General features: G+C 37.2%; 1 protein-coding gene across 1 annotated transcript in view; it reads right to left on the minus strand.

Annotated features, from left to right (window-relative positions):
- GABRG2 (gamma-aminobutyric acid type A receptor subunit gamma2) overlaps positions 1 to 22,608 on the minus strand; it is a 79,996-nt gene that overhangs the window by 50,699 nt on the left and 6,689 nt on the right. The window contains exon 2 of the mRNA XM_063292461.1: positions 5,272 to 5,420. Within this exon, the coding sequence (XP_063148531.1) occupies positions 5,272 to 5,420 (149 nt within the window). The remainder of the gene's footprint in view (positions 1 to 5,271; positions 5,421 to 22,608) is intronic.

Here is a 22,608-nt window from a genome sequence, read left to right on the forward strand (position 1 = left end):
AATTATTTGTAATTTCATCTATAATTATGTTCAATATATAATACATTTATAATAATAAATGTTTACTTTAGACATTTATTTATCATTTAGTTCCAATTGCTTTACTCACAAAACTGACAATATATGAGGAAACAGCCTGATATCCCTCTTGAATATACATGGTAAAAATAAAAGTACTTGGAGACATTTTTCTTTTATTTAACTTTTTAATATTGTCAGTATGGTAAACAATTAGATACTTTGAAGGCTTTACTAGTTAAGAGGCATTCACTGCAACCCTAAACTTACTGGCCAGACTTCTGCTTAGAACTTGATGCAACACAGCTTTGTGCCCAGGGTCATACTAAGTAAAATAGGCAAATGTATATATAAAATGTTGAAACAATTTAATCCATAAACCATAAGCCTGATTCCTATAACATACAGCTGGCCTTTCCTTCCCCTCTGCCTGGAAAAGTCAGCTTGGCCAGGCAGAGGAGAAAATAATCAGAATGCTGGCTTAGTTGTACAATAAGGTGTGTGATATTAACAACCAGGTCTCATGAACCATACTGCTATATGACAGCTGTGAATAAGGGCCACTAACACCACTATAGCAAACAACATTAAAATGAATAAACCCTTTAAAATACTGTGTATATAGCAGTAATGAGCGAAATAGAGCATGCACCATTATGCAATGCTTGCTAGACAAATATACTACAGTAGTTAAAAATCATTCTTCCCCACTACAAATATTAGTATCCAAGTTGCTCAAAACATTCCTAAATGGAAACTAATGAAACTGATAACTGTGCCTAAAAAAATTACTTTCAACATTTTCAGAAAGAAAGGAGAGAAAATACAGAGCTGGAGCATGTGAAATATTACATTTTTCTACCAGCAATTACAGTATGAACACTGTAAAACAGTGTAAATTAGTTTCTGCACTAAAGAAGTGGAATGGATTTTCATCCCATCTGCATTACTGCATAATTAATTATTATAATTAGGATTAATCATTGGTAATAATAATCCTAGTACACTATTAATTAGACTAAAACCTAATTTGTCTGGATTTATATTAGAAGATAATACTGTGTTTCTAAAATCTCTTGTAATCAATCACCTCGTCCATTAACTTTCATAAACAGATTTCAGTTTTGATTCACATCTACTTGCTTCTCTCAAAAAACTTGTGAAACTGGGGCATTCTATCTCTGTCGATCTCATTAACACAGCATGACTCTCCCACTGATACCAAGGAAAAGAGATACCATCAGGAGAAACAGCCACCTCGTATTCATCATCTCTTCTTTTCTGTAACACTGTATGGCACATTTTCTGCTAAACGTGAACGAACATGGCTCATCTTTTCAGTTCTGGACAAACCTTCAGTCTATTTAACTCCCTCGAGTGGCTTTTTCTTATTCTAGGATGGATTTTCTATAAAAATGTGAAGAGAGGCATTTTCTCCTCTAGTTACGGCAATCACCACTTCTTGCCACTGAATTAAGGTAACTCAGCCATAAATAAAAAGTCTTCTCTGACCAAGCCCTCACATTCTTCTATGCATTGTCCCATATTGCCGTTCTGGTTCCTCAGGCTTCATTCTTCTTGCCCAGTTCCTGAATCCATGTTCCTCATAATCCCATCATTAAAATGAATTATTTATTTAATCAACTTTAATGAGATAATTATGTAAACCCTGCTTTAACTGAGAAGAAATCCTGAGTTTGAGAGCTGATTCTCCTAGGGATTACCCAAGCAGGTTCATTTTCAGCTCTTATTGTAAAAAAAAAAACTCCTCCCAAATCTTCCATGAGCAAGGGCTCTAAAAGACAACTTCCTTCCCTCTGGTGATATCCAATAAGGGAGAAAAAAGCCGCTAAGCGTGGCTTTTTTTACAGTTTTTATACAGGAAACTGCATAGAGACCCAGGAACAGTATAACACAGATTCCATCATAATATTAAACAATACTAAGCTATTGATAGTTAAGAGCAGAGACATCACACTGACAACAAAGGCCTGCATAGTTAAAGCAATGGTGTTCCCCATAGTAACATACGGCTGCGAGAGCTGGAGCATAAGGAAGGCTGAGCGAAGGAAGATCGATGCTTTTGAACTGTGGTGTTGGAGGAAAATTCTGAGTGTGCCTTGGACTGCAAGAAGATCAAACCAGTCCATCCTCCAGGAAATAAAGCCAGACTGCTCACTTGAGGGAATGATATTCAAGGCAAAACTGAAATAGTTTGGCCACATAATGAGAAGACAGGACACCCTGGAGAAGATGCTGATGCTAGGGAGAGTGGAGGGCAAAAGGAAGAGGGGCCGACCAAGGGCAAGGTGGATGGATGATATTCTAGAGGTGACGGACTTGTCCCTGGGGGAGCTGGGGGTGTCAACGACCGACAGGAAGCTCTGGCGTGGGCTGGTCCATGAAGTCACGAAGAGTCGGAAGCGACTAAACGAATAAACAACAACAACAAAGCTATTGATCTCAATCAGAATGAATCCCCAGGGTCCAAGAGGGACACGTGCTCTGAATTAAGTCTTTTCTTATACACAACAGCCTGAACAGTCTCCTTAAGGGCACCATCCATTCCAAGAGCAAGGTACACATTTAAACAGCCCGGCCCTCTCCCCTCCCTTGGCAAAAACACTCACTGTAAGTGTCTGCACAGAGTCCCAGATAGGAATTTTCCCATTCTTTTCCTGGCTCCCTGCTTTTGGGCTAGAACTTCAAAGCTGCTTCTCTCAACTTCTTCTCCTTTTGGCCCTCCAAACCAGTCTTTCCCCATCCAAATCATTAGACTGATTACAGTATGTGCCATCAAACTGGTGTTGATTCCCAGAGACCAAGATAATCTTTCCCTAACCTGATCCTTCAGGTCTTCCACTGGTGCACCATTGGTGCTGTAATTGTCCACCTTGCTGCTGGTTGTCCACTTTTTCTATATCTTCCTAACTGCTAGATCTTCACATAATGTCTCTGAAGTAGGATAATTTGAGCCTGGTCATTTGTGCCGGGAGGGTGAACTCTGGGTTGCTTTGTTCAATAATCTATTTGTTTCCTTGGCTGTCCATGGTACTCTCAGGAGTCTTCTCCAGCACCAAAGTTCAAAAGTGTCAATACTCTTCCTAAACTGCTTCTTCCAAATCCAACTTTCACTTCCATAGACCGTCACAGGGAAAACCACTGCCTGCATAATTCTGATCTTTGTAAGTATAAACACATCCTGTCATCTAAATATCTTTTCCAGGGCCTTCACAACTACTCTACCAAGTACCAATCTGTGGCATATTTCTTGACTGATGGTTGCTTTATTGTTGATAGTTGATCCTAAAAGGCAGAAGCTATCCACCCCTTCAGTATCTTCATTGTCAAATCTAAGACTGGTTGCTGTACCTGTTGTCATTAGTTTGATCTCCTTTATATTTAACTTCAGACCCATTTTTTCACTGTGGTCTTTGACTTTTATTATTAGCAGATTATTGGGGGTGCCATTTATTTATTATACATACATACAATTTCTATAGCCTCCCAGCTCGCAGCAGTGATTCTGGGTGGCACACAGAGGATTAAAACCAACAAAACACAACAGATAGACACATAAATAGTTTTATGATGAAACTTCTGACTTTTGTCTCTCTACTGCCAACCCACCTGAAAATCTTTCAACACCCCCACCCTCACTGCTGCTGCTCATTACTCTTGCACCTTGAGCAGCTGACCCCCAGCAGGGCATTGTGCTGCAGAAAGAAGACCTCATGGTTTCTTCTTCTTACCACATACTCATAGGTAGATTTTCTGCAAACAAAGGGTCCCCCATCCTATTAGGATGAAGAAATGCCAGCTTTAATGCAGCCATTGCGTTGTGGTTAGTTCAGGTGACATTTGCCAAGCAGCAGCAATGCAAGACCCAAAGAGCAGAATTGGATGTATCAGACTCTCTACCTCACTGCAGCTTATACAGTGGGAGACCCTGAGGCACTGACAGTGTTGAAGTAAATTCATCTGCCAGTCATACTAGCTTGGAACATGGAATCGGAGAAAGTGAAACCTTGTTCATTGCTTCAGGCAGCCAAAGATCTTAGCTCACCCCATTCTCATGTGTTTTGTATTGACTATTGATCGTTTCACTAGGATGGTTAATAATCACTTCCTGGTTTCTTCTGTTAATTACATACTTTTTGAATCAGACTAATATAAAAGTTCCTGTTTACCATCTGATAGGCACCCTGGTCTGGTCTTGCTGACTTCTCTGAAAAATATGGTTGAGCAATTTGTCTTGTTACGTTCATGCTATCTAGCTAACACAGGCTTCCTTCCACAGGCTGCCAGGGCACTTACACAATACTAGTGCATTGTTTTCCCGACAACATTGGAATGGGATTTTGTTTATTTGTTTTTAATAAAGTGCAGCTAACTTTCCACACTGCTGCACAAGCAACACAATCTTCTTTTTTGCCATGATTTCTTATTCTCTTCCATCTTGGACATTATAGTATTACTATATTATAGTATTACTATATACCCTTGTGTGGCACAGAGTGGTAGGTGGCAGTATTGAAACCGAAACTCTCCCCACGACTCGAGTTCAATCCCAGCAGAAGCTGGATTCTTGGGTAGCTGGCTCAGGTTGACTCAGCCTTCCATCCTTCCAAGGTACCCAGCTTGCTGGGGAAGGTGACGACTGGGGAAGGCAATGGCAAACTATCCCGCTATAGTCTGCCAAGGAAACTTCGCAAAAGTGGCATCCCCCCAAAGGGTCAGACATGACTCAGTGCTTGCACAGGGGACCTTTCACCTTTTCACTCAGCTATTCTAATACCTCTGAAAGCATGTTGTTAAATTCAGTGAAACATTTCCCTGCACAGGTTATCTTTTGCAAAGATATAGCCTAATGAATTAAGTCCATGTTCTATGGTTTGAGCCATGAACAATTATCAACCTTAATTTATACTGTTCAATTGACCTATATTCCATCAGAGTGATACAATATCCTCCTCAAACTTATACCTTCCACTGAAGCCAATTCCCACTTCATTCTTCAGCCTCAAGACACTTAGCTAATGAAGTGAACAGCAACATTTGTACAGTAAGATGCTATTAATATTTCAAAAGCACTGTGAGTTGTAACATTTACAATATTATAATAAATACACACTTATTAAAGAAAGCATTGGTTTTTAACTAAAATACTTATTGTCAAACATCACATAGATAACATATTTTCTTTCCCTTCCACCTAACTGCCTATTAAATAAATAAACACAACACTCTCACCTCCTATATCTGGCCTCAATTTGTTGTCATACCCCTCCAGCAGGCCATTTAAAATGAGGGTAACATCACTCTCATGGACTTTGGGAGTCAACACCCAGGTTTTGTTGGTTGTATAATCTTCATAATCATCATCACTTTTTTGGCTAGTACTGTTTAGAAAAAATAAAGGAAAAGAGCACTGGAGTCATGTACCTGGAGAATATCTCAATTACATTCCTTGACAGCTCCATAAGAATCCATCATGATTAAGAAAAACCCTCCCCTTTTTAAATGATAGCAGTTCTGAACACAATATTGACATTAATTTATAGAAAAAAGTGACAGAGGGAATATAATTTTATAATTGATGTTTAAACTCCATCTCAGCAAATGTTCTAGATTAATGTAAAAGTAGACATATTTTCCATCATTTGTCTTGTGAATCTTTTAAATGTATCTGTTTGGCAGACTCAGATAAAATTCTTGGAACAAACTGTATGTATGTATGTATGTATGTATGGAGAAAAATATGTATAGCACAATCCATGCCTTACCAAGAATGATCAGACTATAAAGTTAAAAGATAACATCCAATCATGTGTCCTACTTTGTTAACAAAACAAAATGATGTTTAACCTAGGCTTGTTAGGCTGCTCTGTATTAAATCTGTTTGGAAATCCTTTATTAAATTAAATGCACAAGATACTTTAGAGCCCTCATTTATCTTTAAATGACTCACATTAGTTCAGAATCATTTATAGATCAATATATGATTTGTGCAAAAGTAGAAGAATGACTAACACATGCAGATATAGTTTACAATAATCCACCATCTGTGAAACTGTGATCACTTTACTGCTGAATATATTAAATATAAAACATACAGTGAATAAAATAATTGGAACAGTAGGAATTAGTAGATGTTTGACACACGTAAGATACCGCTGTTATCACTGAAACATCATAGTGTGCAAGCAAACTCAGTCAGAGCTGATGTTTAACCAGGTAACCAATGTCAAAAGTTTTTACAACTGGAAAAAAACTAATTGCATTTTAATCCTTCATTATTTATACTACACAACCCACCTCTGAGTTAAGATAACACACAAGGTACAAAGCTTATAGTACATTTGCATAGTTAGCAAAGTGAATAGTTGGGTAAATAAGAAGTTACTCATAAGGAACTGCAACTGATTTTTGTGTGTGTTTTTTCTGGTCTTATTTGCATTTATCTTTGAAAAATGTTTATGCATATTATTTTGAAATATAGAATTGTAACATAATGGTTTCATAATATTTAATGGAGGTGCTGTTTCTCATTTTAAAACAAAACAGTTATTGAATGTACCTTTATCACATGACAAAATAACACTTATTCATATCTCAGCAACTAAACTGGAAAAAATACAACAGAGGAAAAAGAATATATATATTTAAAGGATTTTGTATTGATATAACTGGAAACAAAGAGAAAATAGGGCAATGGGCTTTCATACATGTGCTTTCATTAGGATACAAACAGTGTATTTCTGTAGACATGCTTTGAAAAGTGCCACAGCTCGGGCCAATGAGAATAAATAAAATAAACTTTATTTATTTATTTGTCATATTTTTGTTACCACCCATCTTGTAATGACGACTCTGGGCAGTGTCAGGATAAAGCATCCTGCCAGTATATATGATGGGTTTTGTAGTATTGCTTGAGCATGCTTGTAGTGGCAGTTAGAAATGCTGATTACATTGTTTAGCTGGGTGGCTTGGCTCCAAGGTCAGCTCAAGTGATAGTGCTTGTTAGTGAGCTGGGAACTGGGAGACTTATGAGACAGAGGCTTGCATTTTAGGGAGGGGCTGGTACAAAGGGGGATTTTTAAAAAAGCGATTGCATGGGCTTTGGCTCAGTCTGATCTTTGCTTTGAAACTGATCACCGTATTAATAAAGAACTCTTCCACATTCCTTGATGGCTTGTGACTGAGAGTCTCTGAATTAATAGCTGAAGACCAGGTTCATCACAGGTGGTTTACAACAGTTAAAAATAGAGAATAGCGTACTGTTAAAATAAAACATTATAAATATATGTATAAATACATATAAATATAGAAGTTCAAAATTATAAAATATAAAATTCAAGATGGCAAGTAAGAATGTTATTTTTGGCCCCCTCATGGTGCCTACCACACCCAAGATTGGCTATCCCTCCTCCCACCCCAAGCAAGGTAGCACAACCAGGTCTTAACCCCCTTCCGGAAGGCCGGGAGAGTGGGTGCCTGCCTTACCTCTGGGGGTAGCTGGTTCCAAAGGGTGGGTGTCACAGCAACTTGCTATGGAAACAAACTTTTTGGATAAATTATGACTCTTTTAACATAATTATAAAATCCTTCTTATAGAACTGCTCTGTATTAGTCTGATTCAAGGGGGTCTGAGGGGGTTCAGAAGTAGAAAAAGACCAAGGCCTGTTTCATGTTACTCTTACAATTTAGCAAGGAAAATCATCATTTTCAGACATTCAGAATGATTACGTAAGGCTGGCACTTGGTCCTATATGCAGGCATTGCCTTCAAAAGTATAATAGAGAGCTTCAGCTCATTGTACAACAAGGGTAATACTTGCTTAGCTAAAACCATTTGAAAATCTACATGGGGAACTCTGCATATAAATGTCTCTAAGTACATTCTATTGAAAACCTGTAGATGTCCATTCCAGGCCTGGCTAAGATCAGAATGGAGCAATTGGGGCTGTTGCCTTCCCACATGTGCTACCTAAGAGACTTGCTTTGCTCTGTCCAATGACAGATTCTATTCTGACCTCTTCAGATCTACAGGTCCAATGTATGAAGTTATGATACTTCCTCTTCAGGGACACAGATTTGGAAGTGAGGTTGGGTCTTCTCCAACCAGAATTGATTGTCTGATATATACACTCAGGAGGAAGGACTGATGATTTCTAAGTTCCATGAAGGGAGCGGGTGAGGTCAGGAGGAGATGCTCTGTTACGGAACAGCACTTGCTGATGAGACTTGCCCCAACATTGATAGCTTTACAAAAGCTGGTTAAGGAAGAGCTCTTCCAGACGGATGCTTATTTAATAATGAAATTTACACATCACCCCTCAGTCCATTATCTTTTAATGGAGTGACATGATGCAATTGTTTTTGTATGTTCTGTTTTTTTTAGCATTAATGTGGATTATTTGTATTCATTATTATTGGACCTTGGACATTCTATGGCGAATACCTTTAATTGGATTGTACTGTATGCTCTTGAGAGTCTTTTGACTGTACTGGAATAAATGTGGAATAAATACATAAATACGTAAATAATGTCAATGATTTTGTTCCCCTATTTATCTAATTATTTTGAACTTGGGATAGATGTAGCAAAGCAGCTTAATTCCATTTCATTAAAAAGCTTTCCCGCTCAGAACCATTCTTCTTTGAGCAAATCTTCACATATGAAAAGTAATATTGGGGCCTTGTATCTTTTCCTACACCTCTTTTTAAGTATATTTGAGGAGTCTCTCTCACTCTCTCTCTTTTCTCTTTTTTTGCTGGAGAATGACATCAGAGAAAACGTCCAATAGCCTCTTTGGAACTGTCCTCCTTCCATTTAGAAATAAGCTAATTCAGACTTTTTAATGATTTTTAAAATATATAGGGGGGGGGGGGAAAGGATTCCATTCTCCATGCCATGTTGTCCAAGCTTAAAATAAGGCCAGCCAGTTACTGGATTGGGTAGATTCACCAAGGACGGATTTATAACTAGAGATGGAAGAGAAATTTGTTGTACCCAGATTTTTTGTCCCAATGTATCAAATTTACCCTTCCTAAATTTGCACAACTGGAACACTTATTCATGTTGAAAGGTACACTTTTTAAAATATTATGATGCAATTTATAATTAAGAATGCATAAATACTGTAGATAAGTGTACATATATTTGAGGAAAAAGCATAATGTTTTTTTTTTAATCCATTCAATCATGTCCAGTTCTCAGAGACTGCCAAGGAACGTTATTTGTAAACAAAAATGCTTGCATTAGGAATAAACATATGTACATTTTTGAATAAAGTTGCCATTTAAAACCTGAGATACTAGCAAAATTGAATACTCCAGATTCTTCCTTTCTGGATGTTATGTTTTTTTTTTTAAAATATGTACACCACTTACTCCCAAATAGATCTGGAATACACACACACACAAACACACAAACACATATCCATTTGTATGTAAACACTAAAAACCCAACTGCACAAAATCCCCAGAGTTGCAACCTTGCTTTCCATTTAGCAGCAGGTCCTAGGAATCAGCCATTGTGAGTTATGAACTCTGTACCTTTTAAAACTGCTTAGCAACTATCTTACGCTAAGCTCTCTTAAGATATCCATGGGTTGCCCTTTTGTCATTCAGCTATCATGTTTCTTAAGCTACTATTGCTCTGCCCCTTTGCTGCCACAGTACAGCATATAACAAGCCTAGTTTCCTGATGTTCAAAAATAAAGGGTATTATTATTAGTAGTAGTAGTATTGGCACTGTGTATATGGCATGCTTCTATGTGCAGGCAAACAGGGCCTAGATAATTAAACTGGCAAAGAAGGCAGGTTTATGAAATTATTTGTGATTCCCACAAACTAATTGAATGTTAAATCTCACATGTTCTCTGAAACTCCAGTCCTCATATCAGGTTAAGTAAACGTCTTTGATGTATCTTGGCAGAATGTTATATATCCACTCTGTAGGAAAGTACAGACAGTCATTTGAATTTGCTGGTTGCTTAAGTTTTCTCAATAATTATTTATTGATATTCTTCCTAAAGAGACTACCAAGGCAGGGTATAATCTCAAACCAAGGTTGTCCTCAAATTAAACAATAACAAAAAATACAACAAAGCTCAAAAAGTATGCATTAATATAGCTCTTGCCATAAGTCTCCCATCCAACCACACATTCTCACGGGTCTGGAGACTTTCTAGGTAATCAGGGAAGAGAAAAACCATAGAGTATATGTATGTATGTATATGTGTATGTGTATGTACTGATATGTATATGTATATGTATATGTACTGAATATGTATATATTTCACATATTTTTGAATGGAATTCCAAGTGAGAGCCCATGGCAAAACAACTCTGGCTAAACTGTGGCCAGCAAATCTATATAGCCTGAAATCAAGTTATCTCATCTGTATTTTACTGATCAGTGGATTCTCCTATGAAGGTTTCTCCACCTTTCTATCACCTTAATGTATCACACATCTTACATTTGAAGGAAAATGTCATTCTCCAAAATAGGTAGTCTGAGAGTACATTTTGCTGCCTTACTTATATATAGACTATAGATACAGAGTTATATACTCTTCCTCAAAATGGGCTACTTTCACCTTTGTTAACGTGATACTTCACAGTAATTTCTTATTTGAAAGGTGTCCTTCCTTCCTAGATTGCCAAGACTATACAGTAGTCCCTCCCTGCTACTGACTCATGGCATTTTCTCAATTACCCAATCATTGTTGTGCTAAAAGAACAGGTTTGTCTATCACTTCAGTGATGGCAGAGTGATGCTGTGAAGATGCTGTAAGTCACTAGTAAGAAAATGGCCTAAAGCTAGTTAATATGCACCCTGTGAATAAATACAAATCACTCCTTCATGTTTCTATTTTTTTATAAGAATTTTATTAAGTTTCAGGCAAAGATAAAAGCTATAGACAAACAAAAAACTACAAAGAAAAAAGGAAAAAAACTAAAAAAGTGTAGAAACACAAGATAAATTTTTAAAAATTACAAAAAAGGTGACTTCCAACTTTTAACAGCAAGGATATACAACAATTTTCCATAATCAATCCCTTACTCTATATTAAACCAAAATCACATTATTTCTATAAATCATTCCATTGGCACATTATAAGAATCACTAAATATAGTTGTTCCCTCCCCTTATATTAAAAGAAAAGAATACACACACACACACACACACACACACATATATACATATACACACACAGACACATATACATACATACAACCCTCTTAAGCAACTTCCCCCTCAAAGATAACATTTATTTAATTATTTCCTTCCTAATACTATTCTATATATTCCTGTCTACTACAATAAAGATCAAACTAAAAAACATATAAATTGTCTGCCATTATACTTGATAATACAACAATTTTAATTTTAATATTATCTTAATCATATTAAACCCAAAACCAAACATTTATTTTTTTATTATACCTCAATTATCTTAATCCAAATCATTAAACATAAATGAAATCAGCCAAACCCTAAAGCAATCCAGGTAAATATTCTTAAACCCTTATCCCACTTCAAAATAAACCAGAGCATTTACATATCCCCACAATACGCACACAGCTGTTTTCTTTAAAAAAATTGAACCCAACTGCACCCATCAAAACTCCAACTTCTCTTCAGGAGACCTCCCATACATAATAGCCCCTACTTTTCCATGGCATTCCATCAGAAAATCAATTTCATGTATGGCTTGCAACTCAATCTCTCCCTTTAATTTCTTCAACTTGTCTATCTGATCTTCATCCAGCATTTCAACAGAAGTCTTGATCTCACCCTTAAAAGAAACATTTCTGTCGCTGTTAAATTCCTCAGTTTCCTCCACAACATCCCCAACCAGATGACACATTTTAGACTTCATATTTTCCACAATGTCCTGAATGCCTTGCATAAAAACTTGACAGGAATCAAAAATAATCTGTTTAAAATCTTGGTTGAAGTCAGAGAAAGTCTGCTTAAAATCCTCCATGTCTCAAGCAGTAGATTATGGCGCCCCCTAGGAGCTTAACCAGTGAAAGTCGAAGATATGTAAGAATTCTGGAATGTGTTTACACAAGTGAAAGTATGATAATTCCCCAGGAAAAGTAAAAGCAGAAAACTGAAAGTTCAAAACGGCCAATTCAACTTGTAGGAAAATGCTAATATCTTCAAATTTAGTACAAAAATAATAACAGGGAGACCATTATTTACTCTCAATCCTCCTTAATATTTGGATGGAAAACAAAGTTGAAAACTTAAAAAGAATTTGTAAAAATTGATCCCAAGAATAAGAATAAGCACCAAGAGAACCTGCTTCTCCTTGCTGTAGGGTACATGTACTTAAAAGAAATATAAATTGAGTGGTTTAGAAATGGGGTGGCTGGTCTTAGTGTCCTTTTAAGGCTACAGCATGGCTTGGAAATGGTGATGCCCCAGCCTCCCAGCTGCTCTTACCAGTTGAGCACGAATGCTGTTTGCAATCTTCTGGCTGCAAGCAGCTGTCCAGAGGACAGATGGGGTGATTCCAGGTGTTTTCCTTTTCCCGAAAAACACTCCTGGGCTTCAGGAAAAACCTGCCTGAGCCCGAAAAAACTGCCGCATTGTTTTATGTACAATCCTGCTTTATGTGTGGAAGAATAATAAGTATTGTTTACCTGTCCAAACAACAGACATGCAAAGTGGAGGTGCATACTAACATGCATGGGCATCTAGTAATTTGGAATAAACAAGGGATGCTGAATTAGGGTTATATGCAAATTCAATCAGTCTCCCTAAACTGAGAGAACATACACAGAATGAATGAATGGGTTTGTATAACCTATAAGAATCAAATATAGAAAGTCAGTGTGATGATGTGTTTAGAGTTCTGGAATAAGAGTAGGAAGGCCATGACTCTCAATCATGGAAGCCAATTAAGTGAATTTGGTCGTTCTGTGTCAGCCCAACGTACTTCACACTGTTGTTGTTGGGATACAAGTGGAAGATGAATATTAGGGTGTACCTTGAGCACTTAGAGGAAATGCGTATTATTAATCTAATGAATAAATAAAAGAAGCATTTCCATAAGAAGTTAACAGCTAGTAGAAACCTTGTAAAGCCTCAAATGAGGTGGCACAGGATATATTTGTTACTGCAGCAAATACTGAATTCTGCTTCTGAAGATATGGCATTTATACAGGACAGGGAAGGCTTTCTCTTGATGTCTAGGAGCTGCACGTAATTCTTTTAAAGCTGAGGATCACAATGATCAGCGCAGTAACACAAAATTGTCAGGGTGTTTTGCAGTTCCTTGAGTTATGAATGTTTTGATGACCATCACCAAGGCAAGTGGAGTACAAAAAACCAAGCAAAGTTTCAAACCAACAGAAAAGCTTCACTAAAAGGCTGTCTTCTTTTTTAGAAGGTATGTCATTTTGCACAAATGTTAACATATGGCTTATAGTAAATCATACAAATGTGTTTAAAATTGCATAATCAACATTGAAGACAACTTGTATTCTCAGTTCAAATAGCAGAATGTGCCTGGGTGGCTACAGAAGTGGTTTTCTCCTTTTTTTTTTAATCATATGGTTCAAATGACACTACGAACAGAATCCACGCAGTGCATGAACAGCCATCTGCAGGAAAATTCATATTACAAATATAGCCAAACCATGACATGTCCTTAGCAGTTTCCCATGATCAAAAAGGCCCATGTAACTAAAATGGTACCAAACACAAACCTTGCCCTCAACATCTCCACACACTCTAATTAAGAACCATTTCAAATGAAAATGGGGAGTGGTTTGGTTTTGTTCAGTTTGCGAGATATGGAGTAACTTTTTCTTGCAATTTGTATGAATGTGGTTCACAAATTAGAAGTGTCCCTGTGCAAGAAATCTGCAAAATTTCAGAGAGATCCATGCAGGGGATGCAAGGTTAGAATAAGCATCACATCATAGAAAGTGTAAAGGACCAAAATGGGTGTTAGATGTGAAGCAAACTATGTAGGGGACTATTTAGCAACCAGGTTTTCTTCCAAGCAAAGGCCCAATGCTATATCCTTCCAAGTCTCACAAAATCCACTGAAATCCTTTACATCCTGGATTACTGGGAAAAAGCATTGTCCATGATCCAAAGCACTGACTGGAGAGCAATGAGAGTTACACTCCCCCTTAAGTCCCTGAAACTACTATATAGAAAGGTTGGAGGAAAATGTAGCAACGTTTACAGACTCACTGTTCTCATCTTTTTTTGTTCTTCCAAATGCCAATTCATGAACATGACTACGTGATAATGAGTCAGATCATTGGCTCTTCTAGTTGGATAGTGTTGACACTGATTGACAGCAATTCTCATGATCTTAAGCAGGAGCTTTCCAAGCCCCACATCAGGGACTGAAGACAGTATCTTCTGTATTCACAGCAGCTGTTTTGCTACCAAGCTGTTAGCCACCATTGAAATGTGAGCTATTCCTATTGTTCATCACCCCACAAAGATCGCCCTGCCATTTTAGTTTGTGAAACTTATACCCTATTTATTTGTACATCACAACTGGAAAGCAGATTCCAGTTGAATATTACAAAAATGTCCTATGACCCAGAGAGTCTCCCCTTTGCCAGATACATTCAAGCAAAGATTAGACAGTCCAGGGCTGGTTTAATTTAGATTCCTATGTTGAGTAGAGGGTTGAATTAAATGGCCTAAATGTTCTCTTTCCACCTTCTGATTTTCAGATTCCATTATTGCAACAATATTTAGTCCATCATTCTTTTTCTGTATAGACAAAATAGAATTTTATACTTTAATTGTCAACATTCTTGTTAAAGTGTAATGCACAAGTTACAAAAAGAATTGAGAATGTAGTGTCCATGGATGCCACCTTGTCTGTAACTCTCTCAAGTGACATCTGCAGAATCTATTTTTTCTTTAATGGCCAAAATCTTGAGAGATCACCAAATCTTACAAGATTTTTGTACTTTTGCATGAGATCTTGTGGATTTCCAGTAAGAAAATGCAAGATTTTGGCTTTCTCCTATGCGGTCATATGAAATCTCAGGGTGAGATTATCAAAAACTTGGGTCATACTTTTTATTTTTATTTTTATTATTATTATTGATTATCTAGTTCTGATGGTATTGCAGAACATCATGCCATGCATCTGGTCCCTGAAAAGCTGTTGACTTCTAATCTACCATATGCATATCACCTTGTATCTATGAGCATGTATGATCAAGACATTCAACAATATGTGAATATATGAATGTAGGTATACAAGCAGTGTTTTAGGAGGAGGAGTCCATTTCAATACAACTTCAAAAATAATTATATTCACTACTGACCAGTCAGAGACATGATATGACCATTTTCATTCATTCAGAACTCATCAGGCATAGGTAGCCCCCATACAGAGCTTTTATTTATTTATTTGTCTGTCTGTCTGTCTGTCTGTCTGTCATATTTCTCTACTGCCCATCTCGCATACAATGACTCTGGGTGGCTTATATATTATGTGTTCAACCCTTTACTGGGTTTTGAACTGACAGGTCTTGCACTTTGATTTCTATAATGCAGTGCATTTAGCTTTTAGAACTATCATTGGCCTGGGTGTCAGCCACTTGTAGGAAGGGAAATCTAGTCTGAGCTTAGTCTGAGAATGCAAACAAATAAGAAAGGAAGGTGTGCCCTTCAGAGCATCTACAGCTTCAGAAAGCTAAATTGCCAGATTCTGGACTGGGCCAAAAAATTTGAAACCCAGTGTCAAATCTAGAATATATGCAAAGCTGAAAGTTCCCTTTTAGCTATTTCTAATTTCTGTAGATACTTACAAAGTGGGACTGAATTATTCAATTTTTTGATTGCCTACCAAGAAACTGTTAAGAATTTTGTGAAACTTTTATGAAAAATAGCAATATCAGAAACAAACTGGAACCATCCTCATCAGGAAGCATTTTGCAGAACATGCTAAACAGATTTTCAATCCAGTTCGTGAACGAACAATACAAGATCCAATCCCGTCTTTATCGATTGCATCTTTAACTACCCAAGTCACTTTATCAGCTGCATCATCCCTTCACCTCTGCTGGCTCTGCAGTTCTGCATCCCTTGTCCCTTCGGCATCTTGTGATCTTGCATTAGTAAGAGGTCTGCTTCACAAACACAGGAATCACAGCACAATTCAGTCAATATTCTTTCCCTTCATTTTGTGTGTTCATTTTGTATTCTTTCCCTTTCATTTCCCTTTTTATTTAAACTAAGCAAATATGAATATCACGAGTTATTACTTATGAGGTGGAGGATAGAAAACTGCAATTCTGGTCCCTTTTTAAAAGCTTGTTGCATGCATGAAATCCACAGTCTTGAGTAAAGCTGAAAAAACTGATAGAATCGTAAAATGCATACAAATGACCGTGATATCGGCTATAATGCTTGGAGACATTCCAGTATTCTGACTTAGACATGCTTAGAATCAGAAGTAGTACTGTGCCTGAAAATCACAACCTGGCACAGAGGAGGATGAGGGGCAGATTGAAAGGAATTTCATGCTTTTCTCATTTGTTCCTCCCCACAAAAATAATGTGGATTATCCATGTGCAAAGTGGATTTGATGAGCTTTGCTAAGGTGCTTCACACTGCAAAGATGATGCAATGATCCTTATCGAGGTGAAAAGGTAATGCAGTGCACCGCAGTGAAGGCTTCTGCATTGTCTCAGTGCTCCTCAGAGCCTCCTCCAGCATCTATTCTGGACAAGGCTTCTGCAACGCTGCTCTTCAAAACAAAAAGCCTAGATAGTTTCATCTGATTTGTCACTCAAACCTTCATGAAGGAAAAGGAACTCTCATAGATCTGCACAGCTTGATCAAACAGAGCCACTGGGATGATAGAAGTTCACTCAGAATCAAGGCTGACATGGCCATGAAAGAGGGAGAATGAGAGAGAGTTGGTTCTTTATGTAATCTAGCAAAAATCCTATCTGTCATTTGCTGTCAACTGCTTAAACTAGGGGCTCTCAATTGTGAATCAGGATCTCCTGGGCTGATCATGAGCAAGTTAAAGGAAGGAACTTGAATTACACTACATTAAAAAAAAAAAGTTTTATGCAGGCAAAGTGGAAGTGTTTGGGACTGTGGTTCCCCCGTCAGCCTTGTGAGGTAGTCCAGATAAGAAGCACACCCAGAAGTACTAGCTCTAACTTTATTGTAAGGTTACATTAACAGAATCTTGCAAGTCTGAAAGAACATCTCTCCCTCCCCCTCCCCACCTTTGCAGTCCAAGAAACTAGGGAGGGTCCCTTCTGAGACCTTTGCTATATCCACATTCCTTCTGTGGACTCAACTGCTGTTTGTCTGACTGTTGTCTAGTCTGTGGCCCTTCCTCCTGTCTCCCAAGGTCATTCCCATCACACACAGCCACACACAAACACACATACACACACACACACACACCTTGCCTGTTCATAGTGGGCAGCCCCAATACATTTGTCAATTCCTGGTGATATACAGATTAAAGTTGAATAATTAAAATGAATTAAGATATACAGTATATTTATTCCTTGCCCAATTCTAATCCCATCAAAATAATTAGTTTTATTCTTGTGGGGGGGTATCACATAAGTTCATTAATCTTTTGGCAGATCATTATTTTGAGAATGCCTGTCCTCAACCTAGGAGTATCTTGTGACAGAATATTTCTAGGAAAGGATGTTATGGCATCTGCAGAAATGTTACATCTTTAAGGGAGATAAAGATGAAGTTTGAGAAACAGACCATGCCTAAGATACATATCTTGTTTGCCCCCCCCCCGCCTCCCCTGTGGAAGCTAAATGGCTAATGGAAGGGATCAGGGAATGGTGAAGGCGGAAAAGCAGCTTAAAGCTTTTCTTTGTTTTCTCTTAAATTGCAACAAGCGTCATAGAAAGTCAATGTGGCAAAATGAGTGTGGAACACACTATAATAAGCAAACGAGTTTGAACAGCCAACATTTTCCAAGCAAGTCTTCAAATACTGTATTATTTTGGGTCCCATAGACATCACTAAATACTTGTACTGTTCACACTCCTGAGAGAAATCGTGAAGAATACTGGACACTGATTACTTCAACATTCCTCCCCTAGAACACTGTTAATTATGATTACTTATGATTAGAAGCTAAAGCTGTCAACATTATACCCCCTCCTTTCTCTTTTCTTTCTCCCCATCCTTACGTTCTCCTTAAAGAGAGAGTCTGATGGAAATCATATTGACTTTTCTAGTCCTACTACTGAAGCTCTTCCAAATCAGTGCAGGTGGACCTTGTACCTAAAATCCCCAAATGATCCCTAGAGAGTACTGGGAAATAGTAAACAGGTGCAGCATAATCATCTGGCCCAGAGTCTACCTAAGATATGCTTTCATTGCAGCAACCTTCCCTTAATTTTTAAAATTATACTTGGGGGAGGGGGAAAATCATCTGGGCATGTCCACGGTTACAGATGTTCATTTTATTATTGTACTTTTAAATACATAATCCTGCTCTCAGATAATCTAGTGCTTAGTAAATGTATTTAGTATAAGAGTGACAGAAGCGAACTCAATTCTAGCTATGTTGTTGTTATGATCTAACCAAGTTTAAAATGTAAAACTACATACATTGTAAGTATTCCTATTTAAAAAAAGTCAGGACTTGTCATATGTTTTGCTCTAATATATTGGGAAGACAGAAACAATTATGAAGCATGGAATAATAGGAGAAAGAGACCTGAGCTTAAAATGGGGGTAACAGGCAGAGCCATTTAAAAGGGATTCCTACTAAGTAAAAATTGTCTAGGAGCTTTAATTACTTAGCTATAAAACTGGCTCTAGATGGACTTTTGATTCTTTCTAAATCAATCTCTGTCAGAGCGTTTGCCTCAGGAATACATATCTTCTTATTAACTTTACATCTGCAGAACTTAAAACAGGTTAGCAATTAGTCTTTTTGCCTGTCTGTCATAGTCCATCTCTGGACATATATTTCTACGTGCTGCTTACGTGACAGGTTCCTCAATGCTCTATCCCTCATGTGACAGACCTGAGAACAACTGTGAATGCAATATTAATATTATTATCCCTCTTCTTCCTAATTGTCATGACATCTGGGATTTGAATCCCCAAAGAGGCCTTAAATGTGTTTGTTGCTTTAATTAAAGTTGCACTAGTAAACTTGGCCAAATGAGCAAGAAGTAGTGAACTGCATTCTTACACTGTGATTAACATCCTTTGTTCTGCACATGATCAGCAGTTCAGCCAAATGATAGCCACCATTCGACCCAACTGAATGAAAGTAAATATGTAGACCAGTGGTGGACAATGTTTGATGTCCTGGAGTTTCCAGGGGAGAGGGTGGCAAGAACACAGAGGTGGGGTAAGGATGTAAAATGCTGAGTATCACATACATAAAAGAGGCTATGATTTCCCTTTTTTCCCTTGCATTTAGGGGCAAAGTGCAGATTGAGATTTTTAAGAAAACATGTCTTAAACTTCTTTTAGGGCTAAATTTGCTATCTGAAATTGGTCAGAAAGCACACCACCAGTTTTTGACAACTGCAGCACTGAAATCTGGCAGAGACCAGGTAGGGGCCAGAGGCTGCCCATATCAGATACAGAAACTAAGCTTTCCTCTCTACATTTAGTATTAAATTATCTTTGCCTGCAGCATGCAGTGGTTTCATTTTTTAATGTAAATTAAAAACCCTAAAGTAAATTGCAACTACTGAAGAGAAATTGCCAATAATTATTGGAATTGCAGGAAAACAGGAAAAGTGTGTGTGTCTGTGTGTGTGTAACACTACATTCCTCACTGCAGTCCAGAAACAAATCTCATTTCTGATGCTTGCGTTTCCGGGGGGAGGGGATGGATCCTGTTTAGTTCCAGAGTGAACTCCCTTCAAACAAATATCAACTTCCAAAAAAGAGATTTTTTTAAAAAAGATTACACCAGAGGAAAGAGTTACAGTCTCTTCTAAATACGAGTCTTCCATGAACCCAAGAACTAAATGTTGCAGATGGGGTCCTAAGTGACATTACTCAAGAAGTCCCTTTCCTTTCCTAAAAAACTCTTATGCTTGGTATTTCCAGTTATATCCACTTCTACATTTTTCATCACAGAAGGTTTTAAAAATAAAACTTCATCAATTTAGGCTATTAATGCTTTAAAATTGGTTAATATTTTACAGCATTAACAATATGATATTACATTGATTTACTCAGAAATAAGTCCTGCCGTGTTCACAATTACTACTCAGTGGATGTGATATGGAAGCTTAAAATATACAGTCAGGCAGACAACTGCTGTTGAAGGAATGGTCTGTATTTCTCATCAAACTGCATGGCACCCAACTCTGCTTCTGTGAAAAAGTATATCCACAATTTCTTCAAAATGCAAAATCATGATTGACTTTCTTTATTGTAGTGGTTTTGTAGATGATTAATAATCTTCTTGGCTTTGTTTTCCTGTTCAGTTGTTGTAATAAGAAATCCATGGAACTCTCCCTGTCCAAACTTAGAGTTAAATTTCCAAGGAAAAAAAGGTATCTTTACCTAAATTTTATTGGTTGTGCATTCATTCTGATTTTTCTTTTAAGGGGGCAATCATGCTTGGATGAGTATAATTGAGCCCCCAGATAAAACACACTTTTTGTTAATTGTAAACGTATAGTACAATAAAGGTCTTTAAATGCTGTTAATATAACCTGAAGAAAGGGAAATAAAAAAAAGAAAATAAGTAGTAACACTATTGCCTGGGGTATGTGGCTGTGAAAGTGATTTTTAAACGAATGTTCACTTAAACATTTTTATATTTTTGAATGCTCTTTGTAAAAAAAAATAATTATCCAGGGAATATTTTTTTTTGTTTCTTTAGATATTTTTAAATTAAATATTGGAAAATACATGTGAAATTTCTTTGATATTGTTTGTAATGTGTGTCCTTTTTGCACATATTCACTCTAAATGTATTCTAACCTATTTCCTCAACTAAGATACAAAAAGTGATTTTGAACAGGATGTTTTGATTTTAATATGGGGATATTAAGATAGGTTTTAATTCAGAAAATATTTATCAAAATTTAAAATATGTAATATACTTTGCAAGGATAACATTTCTCTGGATAATCTATCCTTATTGAGAAAGCATAAATCAGAGACATAAAATGCTGATTCCTTACTTTTGTGTATAGACATTACTTGGAATCTAATATTGTGCTAGCAACTTTCCACAAGCACAATGCAGATCTTTCAAAATCTAGTCTAGAGAATCATTTTTTTCACTATTTCCTCCTAAGTTGGTCCCTTATCTTGGAAGAACCAGGTTGTCATCCCTGCTGTCAAAACATTCTTTCCAGAATCAATACCATTCAAATAAAAGGGAAAAATAGAATTAAATGGAGAATATTTTATCTTCTTAACTGGCTCTTGCATTCAAGTCTGTAGTCCAGGTATGTATTTGAAGACTTCTGGCTTCTGGTTGATTCTTTTATTTGTTTGATCGTTTGTTTACACTTAGATTGAAAAGATCTTCAACAGAGGACTGTTTTCTAAGAGTCCTTCACACAGATCATAAAACAGAATCTGTTGCTATAACCCTACACAGGAAATAGATTGATGTCAACATCTTCTTGTAGATCAGTGAGTGTGAGACTGAAATTTTGTCACTACCTTAAGATACATAATTATTCTGCAATTTTAAAAATTACTGTATTATAAGAACATAAAGCCTTGCTTGTCAGTTATGTTCAACTATTGCTGGGACATGCTGGGAAACATAGTATGTTCTAACATTTCCCACCGGCCTTCTACATTACAACATAAGACTTACCATGGACTGTCAGCATTCACAGCCTTTCTGACCTTGGCTGTAATATATATAACCAATATATGCCTTGATTCATAGATATTGTCATCAAATATGTAAAAAGTAGCCCCAGATCTTCATTAATAAATAAGTAGATTTAATTATAATTCTGAATAGCCAGTTTGACAATATCAGTCAAAAAGATGCTTCAAAGAAGTGCAAGGCAAGGCAATTTGACTGCTTTTGAACTTCTCTTTTCTGTGAGACTTACATTTTTCTCAACATCTAGCCTTTTTACTTTTATTTAATCTCTATGCAAATCTGTGTCTAATATTATCAATAATTCTAGGTCTATTGATATGACCATGAACTAAGACAACTGGCTCTGCCCATCGTGGCAAAATTTGGTGATATCTTTGAAAATTGTCCTGTTTTTCCAAGTAAATGAAGCTAAGAACAACGATGGAGACTTTTCAGTGTAAGATAAACTATTTAGTAATAGATGCTCATGTATCACAGCTCTTCTAAAGGTAAAGGTAAAGGTTTCCCTTGACATTAAGTCCAGTCGTGTCCGACTCTAGGGGGCGGTGCTCATCTCCGTTTCAAAGCCGAAGAGCCAGCGTTTGTTTGTAGACACTTCCATGGTCATGTGGCCAGCATGACTACACGGAACGCTGTTACCTGCCTGCCGAAGCGGTACCTATTAATCTACTCACATTGGCATGTTTTCGAACTTCTAGGTTGGCAGGAGCTGGGACTAGCAACGGGAGCTCACCCCGTCATGCGGATTC

This window comes from Candoia aspera, chromosome 2 (assembly GCF_035149785.1).
Source record: "Candoia aspera isolate rCanAsp1 chromosome 2, rCanAsp1.hap2, whole genome shotgun sequence".
NCBI classification, from domain to species: Eukaryota; Metazoa; Chordata; class Lepidosauria; order Squamata; family Boidae; genus Candoia; species Candoia aspera.